Raw genomic sequence first — 25,811 nt, 5'->3', positions numbered from 1 at the left:
GGACTGGCCGTCGCGGGCATCAGGCGTTTCCCCTGTGGGACGCCAGGGTGGGGGCCAGTTTTTGGGCCCTGGCGGGGCGTGTTTGTTATAGGGGTCGGCAATATCGGACCCCTGTAACAAAATCAGCCGAAACTGGCCCTAGGAAACACCTCAGCCGCTCCCCCCCCCACCCCTGGGGGGCCAGCCGAGCAGTTAGCCAGGGCCAGTTTTGGTTCCCAGTCCGGTCCTGATTAAGGTCATGCAAACAGCAGCATAAAGTGACTTTAGTTTTAAGTGCTTTCAATCACTTGTAAAGGTGCTGCAGGAGTTTATTTTAACACCCATCAGACCGCTTCCGTGTCCTACCCTCCCACACCCTGCTGCCACACACAAACGCCACCCGCAACAAACAACTTGGCACCATTGTGACAGACGCGAGCTGTGAGAGATTCAGGTGAGTTGGGGGAGGTGTGGAGATGTTTGTGTTCAGAGATCAGTCACTGCTGTGATGGTATCAGTCAGGAGCTGACCTCTGTATACAAACGGACCCGCTGCCGTCTCATCTTATAAAACAACGGTAGCGAGGGCGCCAAATTTCATTTGTATCTCCTTGCCTTCTTCTCCATCCCTTCTCATTTCTTATCTCAATGTCTCTTTCATGGGTACATGTGACCAGATGTACAGATATCAGGAATACCGATTTCCTAATTGCGATTATCTCCGAATTGCAATAGGTCACAAATCGACCTACCCGATAAATATTACTGAGATAGGTCACAATTTGCTACCCTTTAGGAATCACAGCCATCACAGGGATGGTGGCCTTCTGAGGTCAGCCGACCACCATGTTTGTGATTGCTTTTTAATAAAGCAATATTTTTTTAAAATGCAACCTGTTTCTCATAAAGGGAAACAGGATGCATTTAAAAAGAAAAAAAATTCAACTTTGAAGTTTCATTTTTTAAGAGTAGGCAATGGTCTATGGGACGACTGCCTGCTCTTAAAAAATGGTTTCTACATTATTGAAGTGATCCCAAGGGGACCCCTTCCCATTTACGAAGGAGTCACTTTGAAAATGGCGGTAAAGTATTACTGCTTTGCAAACAGAATTTGGTAGCAAAACAGTAATACATACCATACCAAGTCGTCATTTGGAAATGGACACAAAAAAGAACTCCCCTTCCAAATACCGAAGTACAAATGTAAATTGCGACTTAGTAACAAGTTCCCAAATCGCTTTTTGCATTTTTTACATCTGAAAAAACAATCTTCTGGTCGCAATCACCTGATTTATTGCGACTGGAAAAATGCTTTGTACATCTGGCCCTTGGTTTATTATCCTCTCCTTCTCTCTCGCCATCTCTGTCTCTTGCCCTTTCTCCTATATCCACTCCCTTCCTTGCTGTATCCCCTGCCCCTCCTCTCTCTTTCATGGTCTACCACATCTTCTGCCCTTGTCTCCTTTCTCCAGGGGTGTGGTGAACCCCCGGTTTTAGCAGATACAGTTGGGGTGGAGTTCTTGATAGGCCTCTTCTGTCTACAGCTTGGCAGAAAAAGACTCATAATTTACATGAAAGGGTTGGTGGATAAGTGAATGATAGGATGAAAGGATGGATGGATGGATGTGTGAGTGAAAGGATGGATGATTGAATGAAAGGGTGGATGGAGAGATGGCCAGATGAATGAGTGAAAGGATGGATGTAACGATGGATGAGTGAAAGAATAGATGGAAGAAAGGGCCGATAGATGTCTTAGTGAAAGGATGGATGGGTGGGTGGATAGTTGAGTGAAAGGATGAATGGGTGAGTGCAAGGGTGAAGGGATGGATGGGTGAGTGGATGGATGGATGGGCGAAAGGATGGGTGGCTGAGCGAAAGGATGGATGGGAAGGTGGGCAGATGGTTGGATGAAAGGGTAGATGGATGGTTGAATGAAAGGGTAGATGGATTGGGGATTGATAAATTAATGGGTGGGTGGATGGTCAAGTGAAAGGATGGATGGATGAGTGCAAGGGTGGATGGATGGGTGAATAGATAGGCAGGTGGGTGGATAAATGTATGAAAGAGTGGGTGGAAGGGTGGATGGATCAATGGATATGAACATGGTTGAGTGAAAGGGTAGACGGATGAGTAAAAGAGTGTATGGATGGATGAGTGAAAGGGAGGAAGGATGGAGTAAAAGGGAAGATGGCTGGATGGATGGATGAGTGAAAGGATGGATGGGGCGAGGTGGATGAGTGAAAGCGTAGATGGATGAGTGAAAGGGTAGATGGATGCGTGGATGCATAGTGGATGAATAAATGAATGGATGGGTGAGTGGATGGATGGACAGGTGACAGGATGGATGAATCAGTGAAAGGATCAATGGATTGGGGGATTTATGGATTGATGGGTGGGTGGATGGTTGAGTGAAAGGATAGATGGATGAGTGAAAGAGTGGGTGGATGGATGAATAGATAGGTAGGTGGGCGGATAAATGCATGGAAGAGTGGATGGATCAATAGATATGTGCATGAAAGGATGGATGAGTGAAAGTGAGGATGGATGAGTGAAAGGGGAGATGGCTGGATGGATGGATGAGTGAAAGGATGTATGGGGTAGGGTGGATGAGTGAAAGCAATGATGGATGAGTGAAAGGACAGATGGATGGGTAGATGCATGGATGAGTGGATGGATGAATGGATGGGTGGAAGAGTGTGTGGCTTACTGAAAGGATGGATGGATGAGTAAAATGGAGGGTGAATGTCTGAATGGGTAGGTGGGTGGATGAGCAAGTGGATGGATGGATGAGTGAAAAGGTAGATGGAGGGATGGATGACTGAAAGGATGGGTGGATGGATGGCTAGATTGGATGGATAGGTTTGCTGAATAGGTTTGGAGATGGATGGTGGATGGATGGACTGACAGAATAGTGAAATACTGAATGATAGATGAAGGAATGAATGGATGAAAGAATATCAAGGTGAAATAGTGGTTATCAGCGGGTGGATGGAAGGATGAATGGATAGCTGTTTGGATGGAAGAGACAAGAGAGCCCTTCTGGAGAGGGTAGCAATAAAACCTGTCACTTGCTTGGTGCCTTAAGAGCTTTGGTTCAAAGTGGGGGTTATTTCAATGTTCTAGCTCCTCCCTTCCTCTCTGGCTCTGCTTCACTCTCTCACTCTGATTGGCTCCCTTGCACCTCTTCCCATCTGCTTCTCCCCTCCTCTCGCTCTCGCTTCAAGCCTCCGTACCTTGCTTCTGGCCTATCTCCAGCAGCACGGGCTCGCCGATCTCGATGAAGAAGTTCTTGTTTTTCTCGTACTCCTCGTCGTCAATGATTTTGATCTCAATTAATTTCCTGCGCACAAGGGAGACAGACAGAAAAAAAAGTCTTAAGATCTGATACGTGCTTGAATGTCTCCGGTGACTAAGAGCCATCAAACGACCCCAAAGACCCACATATGTGATTACCGAAAAGGCGCAGAGGGCAGATGTCACATCTGCAGCTGGGAGAATGTTGAGGATGTGACAGTCACCTCCAACGCTTCCCTGGGGGCTAGAATGCTCTACAGAGTATACACAGGATTTTGTGTAGAAGCTGATGTGAATTAAATGGCCTTGGGTGGGTTATGAAGGTCTGAGTTCTTGAACCTGGAATAGATTCTCTGAAACCCTGCTGAGTGAAGTTCAGGCTACATAAAACGGCAAATAAATAAGAAGGAGCCAAACACGGTGTGCCCTGTCCTCTCCTTTTACTAATTCAATAAGTTAGTTAGCCTTATCTGTCCCCGGCTTACTACAAGAACAAGCCTGTTCGTCCAAGTACATTATTTTATAATCACTCCACCCTGTTTTTCCTAATTCATCATAACCATTCTCATATAGAGCAAATGATAATCAAAGACTCATTCTGCTGAAGAGCCATGCACCTGGTTCACGGGTTGAAACACATTGACGCATTGAAAGAGACTCCCACCTCTCACCATCTAGAAAAAAAACTAGGAACTCTATACATTATTCTGCTGTTTTCTCTCTCTGAGAGGCCTCCTTCTTGTACCAAAATTTGCAATACCCATTAAGGCCCTTGGAAACTACTGCAGTAGTCAGCATAGATAGGGGTTCCCCTTCTCCCCTGCTTCTTAAGCAGTATTGGGTCCATACCATACGACAATGTATATGAACTTGTCATCAATGTGAAACAAACATACAGTTATAAATCACACAAGTGTATCGAATGTGTTTGTATTTATCATAGTGAAGGAGTGCGTTTTCACAAATATCAATTATTCATATTTCCTCTGTAAATTTTCCAACTCGCTTCTACATTTACATCACATTTAAGGGTTTAAATACATTGTGGAAACTTTTCTTTTAGAAACTCTATATGATTTTTCCAGTCTAGGTCAACACTAACTCGTGTTGTTTAAAGAACAGTTTGTTTTTGACTTGATGGCTTGAAAGCTTTTTCATTTGTTTTCCTGGGCCAAAGGACCCCTTTTAGCCTTAATCGGGTCCAGCCCCGTGTTGGTGGACAGGCATCCCTGGTCTTCATCAGTAATTAGCATTGTTGATACTGGCAAAGAGGCTGAGATATTTATATACTAGGGGCCTCATTTATAAAAAGTGACGCATCGCTGCGTGAAAACAGCGATGCGTCACTTTTCATTGCGCCCTCCTTGCGACACCAATGATGTGTCCTATTTACATTATGACGCATCATTGCGCAAGGAGTTACAGATACGTCAGTATTTCTGACGTATGCTACATTATACATGCACCAGGTATAATGTATGCAGGGGGGGCGTTCTGACGCAAGAAAGGGTCATGACGCAGGCTCTTTCACATGGGGCTTGCCCCATGTGAAAGGACGCATTGCTGGAGTTGCGTCACTTTTGTGACACACTCCAGCAATGCGTCACTTTTGCGCTTACAGATACGTCAGAAATACTGACGTATCTGTAACTCCTTGCGCAATGATGCATCATAATGTAAATATGACGCATCATTGGTGTCGCAAGGAGGGCACAATCAAAAGTGACGTATCGCTGTTTTTACGCAGCGATGCGTCACTTTTAATAAATGAGACCCATAGAGTTTTGCACTTGGAGGCAAAAAAAATGGACAGGTAAACTCTTCTATTTAAATATTTATTATGGATTCAGTGCCGGGAAGGATGTGGGTGGGGCTCGTCGGGATCTGGCAGCTGTCACTGAGCTATATCCGGGACCAAAGTCGACGTCAGTAAATTGCACGCACAAGGGGTCAGATTTACAAGCCCATTGCCCCACTTTTGCGTCACTTTTCCCATGTTAAAAGTGACGCAAAAGTTGCGCAAGGGGCTTGCAAATCTGACCCCAGGTCCGGGAACAATTTGCCAGCACAAAGTCTGCTCACACCTGGGCCCAACACAAATGGCTCATTTAATGGGCCATCAGCAACAGAGGAGAGAAAGACTCTTAGCTTGTCACTTTCCAAGTGCTTGAGTTGAAATACCATTTGGAGGCAGGTGTTTGGTTTTCCAAGTTCCCTATGGAAGAGGTAAGTGGGCATTTTATGAAAGTCAGATATATTTGTCTTTATGAATAATTACACTAATAATAATTTCTCTATCACTTACAAATAAGCCACACAAATTACCATCCAAAGAAACCACTTTTAGCAAACTTAGATTAACGAAAGAATGAGAAGAATACACAATTTAGGCTTGATACTTATCCCTTGCAGTTTCATCCAGCTCCTTGATGCGGTTCACAACTCGCTGAGCTATATTACAAAAATTATAACTTGTGGCCTGTAGGTAACACAGGGCTCTCTGCCGCAAAAGCACCAATCCACTGAGATGTCCACATAAAATACACATTACAACGCAGCTGTTTCCATGCATGCCATTACAACTCATGCATTACAATGCAAGTTCCATTACAATGCACAGCCTTTACTATGCATTTCTTTTACTAAGCATATGCTTTTACAACGCATGCTATTTGCAACGAATTTGTTGTAAAGATGTGGATGGTAAAGGCATATGTGTAGTTACTATGAGTGGAAACAGCTGCGTTGGTAGGCAATCCACGTTGTTACAGGAAACGGAGAGACTCTTCCGCTTCCTCACAACGACGTGCACCGCCTCAGATGAGCTGCCCGCACTAGGAGAGGGGTAAGGGGGATTGGGCATGGGCCGGGGGGCTATATTTTAGGGGTTGAGTTAGAGAAGGGCTGGGGATGGATGAGCGCAGGGGTAGTGTTTTAGGGTTTAGGGTTGGAGAAGGGCTGGGGGACAGGCTGGGGGAGCACTGGGGTAGTGATTTAGTGTTTAGGGTAGGGAACGAGTTTGGAGACAGGGGAGGTCGTGCAGTGGTAGGATTTTAGGGTTAAGGGCAGGGGAAGGGCTGGGAGCCGGGGTGTGGCGCAGGGGTAGGGTTTTAGGGTTTAGGGCAGGGGAAGGGTATTTATTTAGAATGTTTGGGGGTGGGGGGGGGGTGCGCCAGGTACCAGGATAGGACTTTAGGTTAGGGGTCAGGGAAACATGGCACGCATATGCCTTTAACATACATGCTTGCTTGAAGGGGCCCATGAAGGGGCCATGGGGGATCGCATGGGGTTTTAGGGATTAGGGCAGAAGAAGGACTGGGGGCTAGGGGTGTGGTGCAGGAGTAGGGCTTTAGGGTTTCGGGCAGGGGAAGGGTATTTTTTTAGAACGTTTGGGGGCTGGGGTGTGCAAGGTACCGGGATAAGAGTTTAGGGCAGGGGTCAAGGAAACATGGCACGCATATGCTTTTAACATACATGCTTTTACAACAAAATTCATTGTAAAGGCATGCGTGATACAGGCACATTCATTGAAATAACGTGGTAAAGATTTGTGTTGTAATCGGATTTGTGTTGTAACACATGTGTTGTAAATGCATGCATTACAACAGAATCTGATGTAATGTCATACAACCCTACAGAGGGAGCAGAGCATGAAAGTCCAAGAGAGAGGCTGAACATCTGGAAGTTTGGCAGCAACTACCATGTCCTCTGTAGGCTTTGGAGGTGACCCATCTTGCTTGAGGCTGAATTTCGAACCACTGACTCTTGAGGGTCACCTCAGCTAGCCACCTCACAGCTTGCACGGCCTTGCTCGTACAAAGCATGCTTATGTGTCCAGTACAGTTTGAGCTCTTTGACTGCTTCACCTCACATGCATGGGAACGACCATCACCTATTTGGCAGGCGGGAGGACAATGGTATCGAGCAGATGGCCACCTGATCTGTGGCTCTGCGTGAAAGATGTCACGACACATGCTGGAATAAATGTTCTCTGAGATGTCTGGACCAAGGGGCGTGAGTATGATGCAGGACCGGCATGAAAGAAATTATATCTAATATCTTTAGGGCTTTTCTCATTCGGAGGATCCCAATGATAATACATTATACAGCATGGTGGTGGGTTGGAAGAGACTAGCTCCTAGAGGGAGGCAGTGCGATTGTGGATAGCAGGGCTGGCCCTACGATTTCTGGGGAATGGGACAGAAAGGGAATGTGCGAGTCCCCTCAAATGTATATACGACGTGACACCACAGGAAATTACATCACAGGGACAGTAATGGTTCCTCTGCTAAGGTGGAGGAGTGTCCCCCCACTGCTCTTTGTAGCAGTGCAAAAAAATGAAATGATAACGTGACGTTATCATTTTATTTTTCACTGCGGCTCGGAGCCATATTAGGGCGAGGTACGACTGGGCTGGGGAGAGCAGAGGGTTTGCACTCCCTAAGTGTTGCATGACGGCTTTGCTGGCCCTCATGGGCCGGCCAAAGCGTCATGCGCACTTTGCATGTTCTCCACCGGGCTGTAATGCAGAGCCTGGGCGGAAAACATACACAGGCTTCCAGTCCCTCTCTGAAAGCTGAACCACGGCGCTCAGACCAATCACAACACTACTGTAATGCAGCGTCATGATTGGCTTGGAGAGTCTGGGAGCCTGTGTGCTTCCGTTCTGTGCTGCCAGTGCCGAGAGAAGAGGACGGAGGAGAGAAGGCGGGGAAGTTCACTGGTACATTTTGTTTTTTTTCGCCACCCCTGTTCCGAGGCAGCCGCCACTGAACAGGAAGTGCCATAATTTGTCTATTATTCCTCTGCCATTGTTGAAGAAACTTTGCAAGAATCAACTTTCCTGGTGTGGATATCAATATATATATGTGGTGCACTCTGGCAGCATTGTTTTGAGAAGTATTGACAATGAGTTGGTCAGTGCCCCTTACTTTTTCGTTATTAACTTGCAAAGGATGTGAGGGTGTCCTTAATGTAATGAAAGTGAACACAGCTTCATAGGGCTCACTACATTTTAAGATGGCTGCTGTGTTTTCATGCCACTCCCCCCCGCCTCCCGGAGTTGCGCATTATGTAACGTGATCGGGCCGCCTTAACTAACACTGAATCCAGCGTTCAGAGTTGTTGCTCCTAGAACGCCGGTGGGACGCGGCAGCGGTAAGGTGGTTTGGCTTGGATGTGGGCTGTCGGGTTCAGACACGAACGGTACGTGCCGAGTGTGGGGTCCATAGAGGGCGCATTTCCCTCGTGATGCCGTGAATGGTTTGAGAATGTTTGGAACATGTTATTGAAAACTTGTCCTTTCGGGACCATGTGGAGGTTTGGTTGCTTCAGCCCACATTCTGTGGGTTGCGGAGGTTGCACGTTTATCCCAAGAGTTGAGTGCATAATTTTAAATTAGGAGCAGCGTATACATTAAGATCACTGTCGCTTTGATCGGGCATGCCGCCCTTGATGTACACGCAATACAAATTTTATTAAGCATGCACCAGATTAAGCTATACCACACGGTGTTTGTTTGATATACACGCAATACAAATTTTACTAAGCATGCACCAGATTAAGCTATACGACACAGTGTTTGTTCATTTAGGCACTGTCATGAGTCATGGCTTTTGTCTCTTTCTCTCTGCCCTCCTAAATAGAACCTCAGCAGTACGGTGGGTTCGCACTGGGATACGTGATCTTTTGACACGATGACCCAGGCAGGAGGTGTGCTGGTATGTGGTAACTTTGCCACCTCCAGGTAATTGTCTTTTGAATGATCCAACAGTTACTATGTGCTATAGGCTACCACATTTTGCACAGCAATTTTTTAATGTTTTCCACCCATTATTGTCTACCACTGTAGGTGTTGAACTGAAAAAACACAGTGGAAAGAGTGTAAGGACGAAACCCCTGTAAGCCCTGACGAAGTTGTGAAAGTATATAGCAACGAAACATGTCGGCAATTTGATAATAGGTTGGCTATAATAGAAGCCATTTTTAATTTGATAGGCTTGCAGCCCAGAATAAATGTCATAGTGGCCAGCAAGCTTATCAATTTTAATGGCGAGAATTACACTTTTGGTTGATTCTTTCACGAGGGGTCTTTGTGTGGATGTGTACACATGTGGGAGTTATTATTTGTGTCTTCCGAAAATAGTGAAGTTAAATACATATTTGTTTGATTTCACTTCTTTTTCTTTCCTTTCTTCTTTCCTTCACGAGTGAGAGGGAGTCACCGATGATGATTAATTAATTAATTAATTGCAGGTTTATATAGCGCTAGGATCGACTCCCGGAGGAGTATCTCTGCGCTTCGACCGCTGCGAAACCCTTCCTGGCTTCCCTGAGAGATGGTCCCTTAGTGGGTATCTCCAGGGTGAGACCAGGCATCCCCGGCAGTCTGGTGGGGCCGTTAGTGAAGATGAGGCAAGCTAATGCCCAGAGTTGCCGAGTGTGATCACTGATCAGAGTGGGCACCAAGGCGAGAGAATTATCGAGTCCGCTGACCCTGGTCCAGAAACCTGCCGCGTCGGGAATCAAACCCTGGTCCCGGGCCGTCCTCTGCTCTCGGGTCTGCCGCCTCTAACCAGTGAGCCACACTACTTCACTTCACTTCACTACTTCATGATAAGCCGGTAAAACTGGTAATTACTAGCCAGTAACCCCTTGTGGCGGTTCTTCCGTGAGGGTCTCTCTCTCTCTTCTCACATTTTTTCACTGTTTGGAATGTGTGGTCTGAAGGTGGTAGCTGATGTGTGGTTTGTTTATGAATTTGACACAGTGACTTATAGGAATAAATGAAATTCGTATAAATAAGGAAACAAGAAAAAAGTGGGTTTCCGCATTAGGTCACATTGAAATTTGTGTCCGATAGGAGGAGGTCCTTGTTGTATGTAGTGGATATCAATAAAACAACAAAAAGCTAAATAGCCACCTTACAGTTCTATTGAGTGGAAATATATCATATTAGTTACATTGGGTGGAAAAAATTGTCTCAGTGCATTATTAGGTGCGTATGTATGAGGAATGTATGTACAGCAAATCAAGCTGAAAGGCAGCATAGAACTGTCAAAAGCAAAGTCGCAACCAGCATGTTTTAGTAGACATGGTTGGTTTGTGGCCCATCACTGCATAAAACAGTTAAAAATATCTAGAATTCAATTAAAGGCATCACTCACGTCAATGTACAATTAAGCAGTTGGATCTAACATGATGATGAAGTTCTTAAAACATTTACCTTTTTATTTGAAAGATTATAAAGCACAATCTAGACTCAGGAAAAGGTTGGCAGAGTGCAGTTCAAACAAAGCATTATCGTTTAGAGTTTTGTCTGACAGTGATCAGCATTCTGGGATTTTTTTTGAGCTCAAACCTACATTGATATGGAGGCTAAAAGGGTTCAGCGGCGGATCGTGCAGTGTTATAACGCTGACAGTGCGATGGGTGGGTTCAGGCTCACATGTTTTTTTTAACTCAAAATTGCTTTTATCAAATTTTAACTAAGTTCAACTTGTGTGTTGTAATTTTACTTGTACTGTAGAACGAACGATCTGCTCATCTAGGTTAACCTGTTGCAGCTCAAACGCTACCGCAGTGCCTGCCTGTAAGAGCGGACCCGCACAAAGGTTAGCGCGCTAGTTCTTGCTCCTCCCAGCACTCCTACTTCCTATTGAAATTTGTATGCTACGACCACGCAGCGGTGATTGCAGTGTTATCACGCTGACATTGCGCTGGGTGGGTTCAGGCTCACATGTTTTTTAAACTTAAAATTGCACTACCTCCTTTTATCACATTTTAATTAAGTTCAACTTGTGTGTTATAATTTTACTTATACTGTAGAACGAACAATCTGCTCATCTAGGTTAACCTGTTGCAGCTCAAGCGCTACCGCGGTGCTCGCCTGTAAGAGCTGACCCACACAAAGGTTAGCACGCTAGTTCTTGCTCCTCCCAGCACTCTCACTTCCTATTTAAACCCGGATGCTACAACCGCGCAGCGAGCGCGCAGTTGGTGCGCCAAAGGCAAGCCAGTCTGCACCCGTCAGCGCCCAGAACGCGACCAGCTCCATAACCCCTGCTCGTTTTACAAGGTATTCCTATTTGCATAGCCAATTTATGTGCTTCAATCCTGGCAAATGTGTGTCTCATAAATTACAATTGGACCAGTCTCTTTCCTCCCCTCTACGCTGTAACATCTTTGGTTGGGTGGGCCCAATTCTAACCTGTTGGTCGCTGCCCCTGCACACCACTTAGCGCCAAGATGCCTCGGCAATAGTGCGCTCTATAAATACATTCAGTCAGTCAGAGGCATGTGCCTTGAGCTCTGGCTACAAGATCCTATCAGCCCCTCTGCAGCCATTACAAGGTCAAATACTAATTATTAGTCTGCTCTTAGGTTTCTCCAGAATAGGTTTCCCTTTGTATATTAGCATGATGCAGATTCAGTTAATAGTTTTGAGATATAAATCATTTGAGCTTCAAACAACACTTTTTCTCAGTTTTGGGGTACACCTGGAAGGCATAGGTTCAAAAGCAATTAAACGGTGCTGTAAGCCTGCCTCCATAACCAGCCCTTTTTCTTGGGCCTCACAGCCTTGGACTATGGCTTCAAAACCATTAGAGGGAGGCTAGCCCTCTGGGGTTGGCACCTGGCCAGTATTTTTTCGCCATGGCCACTATTTTCATGTCTGAATGAAAAGAAAAATCAGATAAAGGCACAAAAGCCATAAAAACATGGACTGGCATTCCACCCAAGTAATGAGTAGTGTATGAGAATAATTTGTTGATTCCTACTATCATTTTTTAATTTTTCTCTGCGAACAAAAGAGCAAAATCTCAACAGAACTTCATGAAAAATAACTATATTGAACAAATAATCCTTGGTTCTCCATCAAATTAAAATCTTTCAATGTGGAAGTGCTCAGAGTATAAAGACAATGGATTTGAGAATATGATATATATAAAAGAACAGAGGGGCAGATTTACATGCCCCTTGTGACACTTTTGCGCTGCCATTGCGTCATGTTGTGTGATGAAGCGGCGGAGTAAACAATGCGATACGTTGCGCCCATTTACAACGTGAGGCATCTAGGGAGATGCGTCACGTTGTAAAGCCCTATGCCACATTATACCTACGTCAGGCATATTGTATGCAGGGTGGGAGTTCCCACACGGGAAAGCCTTGTAGAAGTAATGCAGTGAAATCTGCAAGATTTCACTGCGCCACTTCTAGGACGCCACTGCATCAAAACCAAACGCATGCTTGGAGCAGGCGTAAGGAGTAACGCAGTGTATTGCGAACAGGCCTCCCATGCATTGCTGTAGTTGTGTCAGGCTTGCGACACAACTTCAGTAATGCGTGAATTTTGCGCCAACAGATGCGTCAACATTTCTGTGGCGCAAGGGTTTCGCACGCAGGCACAGGTAAACTGAGGCATCTACAGATGGGCAAGTGTCTTGTAAGTAAGCCCCTTACATATAAACATAGCTACCACCTATAAAAGTAACATTTGGGAAGGCAAGAAAATCTACTTCTCTGATCATATCTCCCAAGCTCTGACCCTGTTGAATTATTCTGTATTGTGTTCAGAGCTACAATATCCTTCAGCTTCCTCATCTACCTCACAACACACCTGACAACCATGTGATAATCCTGCTCCTTTTTTCTTCAACAAGATTACGCTAATATGTGGCAACATCTAGGCAGAAACAATTTTGACTCTTAATAATTTTCCTATGAGAGCTCACAACATCCAAACTGTGACTACTTTCATCTCTTTCATGCCAATTGAATGACTTGATTTTCATGCCACTTTCACAAACTGTCAAACTGTCATTGTTTATGCTTACCTAAATTCTTGAACCTTCTTATCCCTGTTCTCAAATGTCAGTTGCTGGGCATTTTTAGCTGTTCCCTAGGACAAGTAATTCTCCCCATGGTGTGGCAAACTGCCATTGTGACAGGTCTTTAAAAACACACACACATTTGACACAAGATCTCAACAACTTTCAACCAATCTCCCCATTTCTATTCCTTGGCAAACATTTGGAAAATCGTTTTTTAAACAGCTCCAGCAATTTGTCGAAGACAATAATCTGTTGGATGACTTCTACACCATGTTCTGGCCAGTTCCCAGGAAGGAAAGGGTAATCCTATTAGTTTTGGATAACTTTGGACACCTGGCCAATAATTGGGGTGATTGGGACTGGTACTTTTATCTCTGGCAATAGCCTTCAATACAACATACTATTATTTTATCATGAGGAAACCTTGGATAAAGTGGGGTTGAAGCTGAGCAATCAATTCATCAAATGGACAACATAATTTCTACGTGACCATGAGCAATTTATTCCACATGTAAGCAATTGAACTGTGTTCTCCCGCATAGGTCAGTCATGCTTTTAATCCACTTTCCTGCAACACGTGGGGGTCAGTGCTCCACACGTACGTGGATGACACCCAAATCATGTCTTCTAACTTCCTGAAAATAAATGCTACCAAGATCAACATGCAATTAATGCCCAGATCATTTCTCATGGCCCCCTGGCCTTCATTTATGTAGCTTCCCCCATCCTAACCATGACATACATCTCAACACCAAACTTTCATTTCACACACTAGTGACAAAAGTGTCCATTATGTGCTTTGTCAAACTCAAAAAACATTTACCTTGAGGAATGGCAAGAGGCCATGTCCTCACCCAGAGAGGTGGCGATTCCTGCACAACTGAGATTGGTGCAACTTAAGATACTGCATAGAATCTACTACTCTAGTCGTGCGCTTGCCAAATTTGACTCTGGGGAGAATTCGTCATGCAGGAGACGATGCGGACAAGAGGGCACTTTTTACCACGCAATCTGGAACTGCCCAGTAATTCACAATTATTGGGGTCAAGTGACACGCTCCATTGGGGAAACTCTGGGAACCAATATAGATCCCGAACCAAAACACTGCCTTCTAAATATATGGGGAGAAACAGGCTCGAATAGCAGAGAAAGGATATGGGCCACACTGGGCATAATGATAGCCAAACGCAACATTGCGAGACAGTGGGAAGCCCATGAAGCGCCATCTCTTTAAATGTGGGAACGTGACATGGATTGGTGTATGGTTACTGAGAAAACAATCTACGAAAGTAGGGGCTGCCCAAAAAAGTGGATGCAGATTTGGGGAAAATGGAACTCCTCCATGGGTTATCCACGTACACCACCCCTGAACCCAACTGGAGCAGATGTCGCTACATACCAAAACCAGAAGATGTAAAATAGATGTAAAATAGAGGCTGTAATTGCACTGTTGTTCTTAGTTGTGTCCGACACTCAGTTTCCAATTGTAATGTATAATTTCATTGAATGTATTGGATACATGAGGATATACCTGCCTTTGATGTTAATAAAAATAACTTTAACAAAAAAGAAACATCTACCTTACATTGATAGCAACTGCCACATACCAGTAGTGAAAGTCTTGATTCAAGCTAGGTTGGATTATAATAAAGCCACCTATTTAGCCATAACTGAAATATCTCATGGCATGACGAGATATTAATATGCCGAGCAGGATCTCAAAATCTGTTTTTATCAAGTACAGGATAGCCATCAAGTTCTTTAACCAATAAATTCGAATTATTCCTTTTTAGGCTAGTTATGTTAACTACTCTATGAACCTTAGTGTAAGCGTCTACAAACAAATATAGCAGAACATGAAACCTGTTTTATCTCCTTACCTGGGTGCACACAAAAAATCAAAAAACAAGGGTAACACAGAAGACCACATAAGCTTGAGTACATCAAGAAAGTGGGAAACTGAAGGACTGGATATTGAGCAGGTCGATAGACACCATCAGCACAAGCCTGGTAGAATAAGTTATATTGTCATTCTAGTAAAACTATAAATATCGTTTTAGCAAAACACACCTGATTAGTTACTTCTTCACACAAACCAAAATCCAGCAGATCTTTGTTGAATGGACTTGGCTTTGTGCAATCTGAAAAGTCACTGTGCAACAAACTGTTGAAGGGATTTTGCGCACAGATGGATTGGAACATCATCACTAGTTAGACAGGAAAGTTAGGGAAATAAATTATCCTTTGAACGTCTTTGAAGTAATCAAAGGCAAACTTGAGCCCCCTTTCCTGGACCACGCAGCGCTTGACCAGGACTGCGTGGTCCAAGGTAGAGATAAGTCTCCCCTGCGCCAGGTTCCCATGGTCTAGTGATGCGCGACTCAGGTAAGGCCGCTCTCCTTTGGGCCCCAGAGCACATTGCTTGGAGCCCGTGATAAGAATGAACCCTTGGCAGTGAAAAACAGACTCCACCATCAACCACCCACCTTATCACTTGGTTTCCCTCCCCAGTATGGCAGCCAACTTTCCATTATCACTTTCCAGGACACTTTGGGGGCTTGTGCTTTTATCAGGAAGATCTCCATATGGGTATCTGCCAAAACTTTCTGAGTTAATTTAGGGGTCTTATCCCATAACATCCTAAAATAAATTAGGCCCCTAATATCTTTAACAGAGAAAACATGTTGCATAGCGGGAAGGTTATGAGTCTTGAAACAAGCAGCTCTGTGTTGAAATTGCAGTTCTTCTTCCTGGCCAGATTGTTTGTTCTTGGGCAAATAATGCTCTCGCTAGGCTTGATTCTGCTAATGGGCTGGTTGGACATTCTCTGCATGTTATGGTTTGATGGTAGGAACCTGCTAGTTTAGGACTGTTTCATTCTCATGTGTTATACTCTTGGGGCCATATTACCAACAAGTAGCGATTTTATTGCTAAATAGGCTTAGCGACGATTTTTTTTATCGCTGCCTATCTCTGGATATGTTAGCGGAGAAAACATACTATTAGCAAAGTTTTTCTCCATTGTGCTAAAATATCCAGCGATAGCGGCGAAATGCGTGAATATCGCTGAGAATACAGCAATATTCACGCATTAGCGACAAAATGCTCTTAGCCATGTTATCCACCTCCCATTGGATAACATGGCTAAGAACTGGTCTGGGCAGGTGTTAGTATCTGGAGATATTCGCGCTTAGCGCGAATATTTCCAACGCTACGCCTGCCTTGCTAATAGGCAATAGCGATGTTAGCGACTGCTTTCAGTCGCTAACTGGTTGGGTACGCCCACTTTGCATGTCATTAGCGCCAAACATCGCTAACATGCAAAGCGGGCCCCATACCATTCGCTATCGCCTAAAAGCTGTCGCTAACATCAGTTAGCGACAGCTTGCTAATAGGGCGATAGAATTATCGTCGCTTAGCGGCCGAAAACGGCCGCTAAATCGGCGATAATTGCCTATCGCCCCCCTTGGTAATATGCCCCTTCCTTTTCTAGCACCTCTAAAGGTAAACATTTTAATAAAGTGGCCTGTGTAGGACATCTTGTGTGCTGCACCCCACCCTCTCGTTGGCCGGTTAACAAATGCTGGGCCCTCACACCTTGGCACAGCGGCTGTCCCCAGTGTCACTAATGGGTCACTGCAAAGGCTACTCCAGACTTCCAAGCTTGCCCGTTTGGTTTATATCTCTTATGATTAGTCAGGTTGCCTGCATCATTCCTTTAGTAAGCAAAAAACATGTTTTTTTAGGTCTCGGCTAAAGACGCGCGGAAGCGCGTCTCCGCCGAGATCTTTTGTCAGGGACTGTGCTTCCCAGGAGACAGCCTCGGCCACGCGCATTGCCTCTTCAAGGAGGCGATTTCCGCTGGCCACGTGCTCGCAAACGCGCTCAGCTGCTGTCTCCTGGGAAGCAGCAACACCACACGCGCATGCGCAGAAACAGCGACAGACACACACACGAGCGCTCATGCACGCACGCACCCACACATACAGCGAACCCACCCCCGCCGTCGCATGCATACACACACACACACGTGCACCGAGCATCCCCCCCACCCCTCCGTTGTCGCACCCCCCCACCCCTCCCCTCCGCCGTCGCACCCCGCCCCCCACCCCTCCCCTCCGCCGTCGCACACACACACGCAGACATACAGGCATTCTCTCCCCCCCCCCGCCCCGCTCACCGGTCAAAGGCCCTCCGGACACGCAGACATACAGGCATTCTCCCCCCCCCCCGCCCCGCTCACCGGTCAAAGGCCCTCCGGACTTGTGCAGCCTCCGACCGCGGGGCTCTCCCTCGGTGCTCCTCCAGGCACTCCGTGGGCGCGGGCTTCACAAAACGGAAGTCCCGCCCCACGATAGGTTTCGTTTTGTCAGTCCCGCCCCACGATAGGTTTCGCATGCAGCTCGTCTGTCTGCTGGGCCGGTGTCGGCTCGGTTTGTATCCTCGTACTAAACACATTTTTTATCATAAATGTTTTACTTGCTGCAAAAGGGAAAGCTTGTTTGTTAATAGTGCACCCGTCAGCATTATGGAGCTAAACACATATTTTATCACATATTTTTACTTGCTGAAAAGGAGAATGTGTTTTGCAGTGCATTTATCAGACTCACGTCACGCCGCTTGCTGCGGGTCGGGGGCGCACCGGCTTTTGTTTTCCTAATCACGACCAAACTGGCAGTAATATTACTTTTTTTTTTAAATGGTAAAACAGTTGATTTTAAAAGTTTGTCGAGCGCAGCCATGGCCATTGCAGAGAGTGGAGTGCCGTGCTGGTTTAATGGACCGACAAGCAACACGCAATGCGGCTTTAAACATATATAATAACCACGGGCATATTGGTATCAGAGATTATATTTAGTTAGACTAAAGGGACAGGTGTATATGTAAGCAAATGTATTATTGTTTAAAAATAGAATTAACAAAGGCATCGTGCTCCAAAATGAAGAAACTTATGCAATTTTTTTTAAAGCACCAGTGCAAACCTCCCGCACTCTGTTGACTGTATAACACCAGCAACCCGATCTTGTTCCAATTCCAAGAAACCTTTTATGTTCCTGAAATATGGAAGGTCTGCGTCTTCCCTCGAGTCCACCAAACATTTGTGCACTTGACCCCCATGATCCCTCGTCGTCCTTGGAGAGCTTCTCTTTACCTCACCCGAGCTTTTAACTTCAGGCACTCATGGTCTTTAACACAACAGCACTTTGCATGCTGATATTTCTGGGCCTCTACTTGCAACAATAACATAGAAACTCCAAGTCCCAGAATGCAAGCTGCTGTTGGGTAAAATGCCAGCACTGACTGAAGTCGTGACACCTATGAAAGATCACGCCAGCTGTGCTTCACACCCGACTCAAGGCGGTTTGAAGTTGTGCTTAATTTGTGAGGTGCCCAAAGCTCTTCTCAGCTGTTCGTAGCCAACTCAATTAAACGTCAGCGCGCCGAATGCCAACAACTCTGAACCATTACCCGCCGATATTCTGCCTTTGTTATGCCTCTGTTTTAGCCCACTTAATCTGTCTTGAATCCATTACCTACCACTCGCGTACCCTTCATCTAACTATTGCAGGTTGCAGCATTCTCACGTTGTGGCAGTTTGTCCGCCTTTCAGATCCGCCCCTGCGTATGTTCGTATCAAATGGGGAAAATAAGCACTCCGGCTGAAATTAAGCACAGGTTAGATGAGTGCTTCTCTGCAGTGCACCGGGAGCAGCACTGCAGCTTTGTATTCAATGTAACAATGCATAGAGACAGCCCCAGTTTTTCAGCGCTATCATTTTTACTTATTTGTTGTACAGATAGAGACAGTACAGCATCTCTTTCACTCTCTGCATTTATTTTTAAATACCGAAAATGGTTCTTCTTTTGAATGCTTCTAAATGTGGTAAATCATGGCTAGCCGGTGATTCACTATACAGGCTGACCGATCGGAAAGTTAAAGGAGAAAGTTTCCTAATGAAGTTTAAATAGGTTCAGGTGTGACTCTACTTAAGCTGTTCTATAATGCTCATGTTTCTTTGATGAGCGTGTTGTATTGTATACGACTTCATATAGTGCTAAAAACTGTTAGGCATTGACAAATAAAGGTACATTTATTGGCTAAATAAATGTGGACACAAAAAAAATGCCATTTGCAATGCCAATAGCTCTAACTTTAACAAAGCCGAGACCATTGCATTGTAAAGTAGTGAGTGCAGAGTAGTGAGTGCAGAGTAGTGAGTGCAGAGTAGTGAGTGTGCAGACTGCAAAGTAGTGAGTGCAGAGTAGTGAGTGCAGAGTAGTGAGTGCAGAGTAGTGAGTGCAGAGTGCAAAGTAGTGAGTGCAGAGTAGTGAGTGCAGAGTGCAGAGTAGTGAGTGCAGAGTAGTGAGTGCAGAGTAGTGAGTTCAGAGTGCAAAGTAGTGAGTGCAGAGTAGTGAGTGCAGAGTAGTGAGTGCAGAGTAGTGAGTGTGCAGACTGCAAAGTAGTGAGTGCAGAGTAGTGAGTGCAGAGTAGTGAGTGCAGAGTAGTGAGTGTGCAGAGTAGTGAGTGCAGACTAGTGAGTGCAGACTAGTGAGTGCAGAGTAGTGAGTGCAGAGTAGTGAGTGCAGAGTAGTGAGTGTGCAGAGTAGTGAGTGTGCAGAGTAGTGAGTGTGCAGAGTAGTGAGTGTGCAGAGTAGTGAGTGCAGAGTAGTGAGTGCAGAGTAGTGAGTGTGCAGAGTAGTGAGTGCAGAGTGAGTGTGCAGAGCAGTGAGTGCAGGTGCAGAGTGGTGTGTGCTGTTGAGTGCAGAGTGCTGTTATTTATGATTTAATAAGGAAAAAAAAGAAATGTCATGAGCAATGCCAATAGCTCTACTTTTAATGATGCCGAGACCATTGCATTGTAAATGCTTGTTTACATTTGGCTTCCTACAGAAGATTGAGCTGGATGCAGGACAAACATTTCATATGAGGGACATTCGAGCACTGCCACCTTACTGCACCAGGCCCATAGTGGTGGACCACGGCTGAGAGGCCCGCGGGAGAAGACCCGCTCCTGGGCCTCGCAGTACTGGGCCTTGGGTGTGAGGCCCATGAGAGACAGGCCAGTGGGTATCAGTGGTGCCATGGGCAAGTAAGGTAAAGGGGTCACCTCCTGTCCCTGGTGACTGGCTGGGCAGCAAAATTATTATTATTTTTGAGTTTTATATAGTGCTAGCTAGACCCGAAGGTATCAGAGCGCTTTAGTACAATCATAAGTGGGGTATGCTGGCCCCTAGTCCCCCCTGGGCCTTGGTGCACCGGCTGCACTATTGATACCAACACTTTGGAGATGGTCTCATCACTTGGTCCTCACAGGCATTGTCTAGCGCTGTAGGTCCCGAGTGAGCCCCCCTCAACCCCACTACCACTCTCAACCATCAACTAGCTTTGCGCAGCCGGGGAAGGGTGCCCTCTTTCTCTCCCCCTCAGGTGGGGCGCTGGGTCATAGTTACAAGGCCCTGGTTAAGGTTTTTGCAGCTATGATTGAGCACTGTGAGACCAGCTGCGGTAGCGACAAAAGCAAACATTTAGGGGCTTATCTACAAGCCCTTCGCACCGTTGGTGCGTCACTTTTAACATGGGATTCTAAGCAGGGGTCGCTGGGCAGCAGCCCACACTGCTCATGACTAGCGCCGGACCCAGTGGGTAAAGAATTTTAATGAAAGAGGTGGAAAGACAGTGCAAGGAAAAGGAGAATGTGTGTGTAAAAACAGTGGGGATCTGCACGGCTTTGCTACGCTCCCTGCGAAAAATGATGCCACTTCTCCCTGCACAAGCCCGGGCGTTGGTAGTCAGGTGTACGATTCTGAGTCGCCTTGACTACTGCAACGCCCTGCTCCTTGAGTCCCCTGTCACGTTACTGGACCGGCTGCAGCGAATTCAATCAGCCGCGGCCAAGCTGGCTCTTGGCTGGTCGAGAAGGTCTTCGGCCACAGCGGCATTGGCCGAACTGCACTGGCTACCCCTAAAGCAGCGGGTGGCTTTCAAGTCCCTTTGCATTGTATTCAGGGCTCTGCATGGACTCGGGCCCAGGCCCTTGCAAGCCCTGTTTCAGTGTTATACTCCCGCCAGAGATCTGCGATCATCCTCGGCGTATCTGGTAAGGGTGCCCAGATACAATAAAGCCAGAACTGGGGGTAGATCCTTTAGGGTCGCAGCTGCCAAATTATGGAATAGCCTGCCCATTGACATACGCCAGATCCCTCAACTTCTTCCATTTAGGAAGTGCATCAAGACCTGGCTCTTCCCTTAGACCTCCCCGCCTCTACATACTTCGGTCTCTTCCTCAGTAAAGTATTCTCCAGCGCCAGGAAGCCTGCAAGGTATCAGCTGCGCTATATAAATAATTAAAATAAATAATAATAATAAATAATAATAAATAATAATGTAATTGTGTGGTTGCCTACAGTATTTGAACATGTTTAGAAGTAAGACAGTTAGCGTAAGGAGAAGAGGAGTAAAAAAGAAAAGAGTGTATGGATGAGACAGCAAAAGGTAGCATGAAGTAGAGAGCACTGGCTGTTGGCATGGCTCGTGGGTGGGGGCGGGTGCTGGCGAAGGGGTCGCGAGGGGGGTCATGAAGGTGTGATGGGGGGTTGAGAGGTGTCGTGCGGGGGGGATTAAAAAAAAAACCCTTTAGGCCAGGTCCTGCGTCTCTGCTCCTGCTCTCCTGTCTCCAACTCCAGGAACAGGAAGAAGGCAGCCAGGCTCCCTCCCCTAAGCCAATGGCAACGCTACAATGCTGTGATTGGTCTGAGCACCTTGACACAGCACTCAGCAGGATGCGGGAGGGTTGGGCATGTTCTCCATGCAGGCTGTAATGCAGCCTGCATGGAGAAAGGGGAAAGTGAGCATGACTGGTTTGGGCGGCCCAAGAGGGCTGACCACACAGTCATTGAGCACTTAGGAGTGGGCAAATCACTCCCCCCCTGCTGTGAGAGAAAAGCAACCCACCACCTGCTCGCCCCCAAAGCAGCAGGACAACAGAAGCATAAAATGATAATTACAAAGTTATTATCATTTTATGTTTTTTCTTCACGCTGCTTAAAAGCAGTGGGGTGACGCTCCTTCGTCATAGCGGGGGAGCCGCCACCGGGAGAGAGAGTGAAACGTTGCGCAATGTGAGAACGGACTCTGTAAGTAAGAAACAGTGCAATCTAAAAAAAGTGTAGCAGAAAAGAGTCCATGTAACACCGAGGAACCAGGAGGCCGTCTCTTCTCCCTAACAACGAGCAGGAAAGGGAGAAGGTGCATACTGCAGAAAGAAGGAATAATGTTGGGGAAATGGAAGGTGTGAGCACAAGGCACAAGTCCTAAAAAAAGAAGTGGGGGGACGCTGATATCTCAATAGGTAGTGACGTCACCAAAGGTGGCTTGCACCCTCAGACTCATTGCCTCCCCTCGCTCACCCCTTAGATGCGATTGCATCAGAGAAGCCAGTGCGTGAGCAATGTTCTGAATGAGCGCCGATCTCGCCCCAGAGAGACCAAAGAGTGAATGTGTGGCTCCATTTGCTCCAGTTATCGAGCTCCTGGTAAAATAAGTGGGGGAACGCAGTCCACCCGCGTGATACCCCGACTCGAGCCCTGTGTTAGCAGGAGAGAACGAGTGGGAGAGGCCTGCTTCCCTGGCGCTCGCTGACTTCCGCCATGGCTCCGTGTGGCCTGTCAGTGAGCGCTCGCGCTGACAACAGCTTGGCAGGATTGGCAGCAACGTTTTTACGGCAAAGCCTGTTGGCTGGAGGCTCTGCAGTTTCATCAGTGACCCAGCCTGCAATTGCAGTAGAAGGCACACAGTCACTAATTATGCGGCAGAGGGCGGACCCACAAATGCCGTTTAGCTATTCGCCCCAAGAAACTTAAAGAAGAGCTGGAAATACCCCAATTATTTGAGGTGAGGATCATTTACTATCCTAACACCAGTCCTCAAATGTTTGGGAGAGTGTTTGATAGCCTTAAACAGAAAAAATACTGGCATGTCAGTGTGTGAACTGCTTTCGTAAGAGCCCCTGAAATTCAAGGGCACTGACAGATGGGGTCCTTAATCCTAGTTTTTGATAGCAGTGTCCAGCAAGTCTGGCAAGGACCCTACTTGTCAGCTTTCCCTTATTGGGTAATCAAATACTGCATTAATTGAGTTCTCGATGGTCCTCTCACTCTTGGGCAGGCGCCACTGTGTCTGTTGCACTATTGACAGCTACACCCGTTCCAGAGGAGGCTGGGCGTTTCCTGGCCATTCCTCTGACAGATTCCCCTCCACAGGTCTCGCTCTTAGAGATGTAGGGGCATATTTACAAGGAGTTAACGCCACCAGAATGTCACTTTTCCTGACGTTCTTGTGGCGTTAACTCCTTCGCCTTATTTACAAGGCAGCCTTAAGCCACTTAATGTGGCTTAACGCCACCTTGTAAATAAGTCACTTATTCACACAGCACTTAGCGTGAAAGGGGCGGGCAATAGGTGTTGCAGTGGGCATTTTGCCACAACACACATTGCTTTTTGAGGCTGCCCCATATTTACATGGTATGGGGCAGTGCCAAAAATACCGCCAGAGAAAGCAGGCGATATGAGGAGAACAGTTTTATTTCTCCTCGTATTTTGCTCTTTCTACATGAGCTGCAGCGTGCATAGATAGAGCAAATCGCCTGTAAAGATTGTTTATATGCAGGGAGGTGTCCCATATACAATTGCCCCTGTAGCACAGGCACCCTTGCAAAATAGAGTGCCTGCACTGGCACTAGGCAGCTTTTTTTCCCCCAGCGCTAGGGGTAACACAGTACTAGTCACATAACCAAGAAGAACTAAAGTGTAAATCCATACATATTTATTAAATATTTGCGTCATAATGCACATAGGCTCATTGACTCACTTCATGGGCTGCAGGCTTAGCACACACACAAAACATGCACCTCACTGGCAAAACCCAAGCCTGCTTCCTTACCACACAACACACAGAAGTGCAGCGCGGTGACTTTTTGAGTTTGTGAGGGGCATTACCTTGATGTAATGATGAATTAATAATGTTGATGATGATGATGGGGCACGGGAAGCTGTTGCATATATCCGTTGGTGTTAATGTTGTCATAGGAAGATAGGATCAAGAGTGCATCTGCTTCATGTGCCATGGAGGGAGTAATGTGTTCAGTTGCAGTAGTGCTGAGTAGACAGGTGATACTTGGGACCAGAGGCGCAACTAGAGCCAAATCTCGGGGGAGGGCTCATACAAATTTAGTGGGGAACGGGGCAAATTATTTCAGCAATATACAAAGTGGAGATGCAGGGGATCTAAGAAGGGGTGAAAAAACAACAAAGCCTCGTTAACAAGTAAATGGTCTGTTAAAGACCTGTGAAGTGCTCGGGTGGGGCTGCAATAAAACGAACGCCAGACCAGCCAGCCCACAGCAGCTCAAAAACTGCATGTGTGTGTGCCCTGGAAGCTGTCTCAGCCCAGCCTGATGACGGACGCCGGGGGGGTTGGGGGGGTTAGGTGGGGGGGGGACGAAGCCCTTTGTGCCCTATGGGCGTTGTGTGCCTGCTTGGGGACCAACATTTCTCTTAGGGTTAGTGCAGAAACTTGTCATTAAGATGTTACTAAGATCTCTAGGATGAATTGACTCAGCTTTGTAAGATGTTTGCAGATTCTGAATAGTTTGTGTGGAGGATTCTCAGAATTTGTGATGTAGTCAAAGACAAATGCTGCCTTTAGTCTTTTGCATGCAGCAGTTCAGCCTCTGGAGTGTATGTGACAGATGCTGTTGGAAGGAGATAAAGTGCTTCCCATTATCTTTTCATTGGCCTGTCCTTTTGTTTAATGAGGTGCAGTTCAGTGCTGTTTGTACATTCGATCACCACTGTTACTTCCTTGACCAAAAAACCCTCTTACAAACCAAGGGTAATACCTTGACCTATGCCTTTAAATCAATAAACACCAAACTACGGAGTTCTTCCTTGGATCTATTATTGAAAGTAATAAAAAGCAAGTTAGACCCGGCATTAACTTATGGGTTCGCAACCCCAATTGTCTTTTTGGTCCCATTTTTAAAAAACAATCATCACCAAAACATATAGGAACATCGGGGCATATTACCAACAAGTAGCGATATTTATCGCTAAATAGGCTTAGCGACAATTTTTTTTATCGCTGCCTATCGCTGGATATGTTAGCGGAGAAAACATGCTATTAGCAACGTTTTTCTCCATTGTGCTAAAATATCCAGCGATAGCAGCGAAATGCGTGAATATCGCTGAGAATACAGCGATATTTACGCATTAGCGATGAAATACTCTTAGCCATGTTATCCACCTCCCATTGGATAACATGGCTAAGAACTGGTCTGGGCAGGTGTAAGCATTTGGATATATTCGCGCTCAGCGCAAATATTTCCAACGCTACGCCTTCCTTGCTAATAGGCGATAGCGACATTAGCGACTGCTTTCAGTCGCTAACTGGTTGGGTACGCCCACTTTGCATGTCATTAGCGATTAACATCGCTGACATGCAAAGCAGGCCCCAGACCGCTCGCTATCGCCTAAAAGCTGTGGCTAACATCAGTTAGCGGCAGCTTGCTAATAGGGCGATAGAATTATCGCCGCTTAGCGGCCCAAAACGGCCGCTAAATCTGAGATAATTGCCTATCGCCCCCCTTGGTAATATGCCCCATCGTTTGCTTACCACCAAATGCTCTGTAAAGTTAAATTAGGTTGGCCT

General features: G+C 46.1%; 1 protein-coding gene across 2 annotated transcripts in view; it reads right to left on the bottom strand.

Moving 5' to 3' along the window:
* The window catches only part of LOC147665606 (sodium/calcium exchanger 1-like), a 459,980-nt gene that overhangs the window by 81,932 nt on the left and 352,237 nt on the right, over positions 1-25,811 (bottom strand). For both annotated transcript variants that reach the window (XM_086949653.1, XM_086949654.1), the window contains exon 3: positions 3,212-3,318. In XM_086949653.1, the coding sequence (XP_086805779.1) occupies positions 3,212-3,318 (107 nt within the window). The remainder of the gene's footprint in view (positions 1-3,211; positions 3,319-25,811) is intronic.

This window comes from Lissotriton vulgaris, unplaced genomic scaffold (assembly GCF_964263255.1).
Source record: "Lissotriton vulgaris unplaced genomic scaffold, aLisVul1.2 SCAFFOLD_705, whole genome shotgun sequence".
NCBI lineage: Eukaryota > Metazoa > Chordata > Amphibia > Caudata > Salamandridae > Lissotriton > Lissotriton vulgaris.
This window is presented reverse-complemented; position numbering and strand designations above follow the sequence as displayed.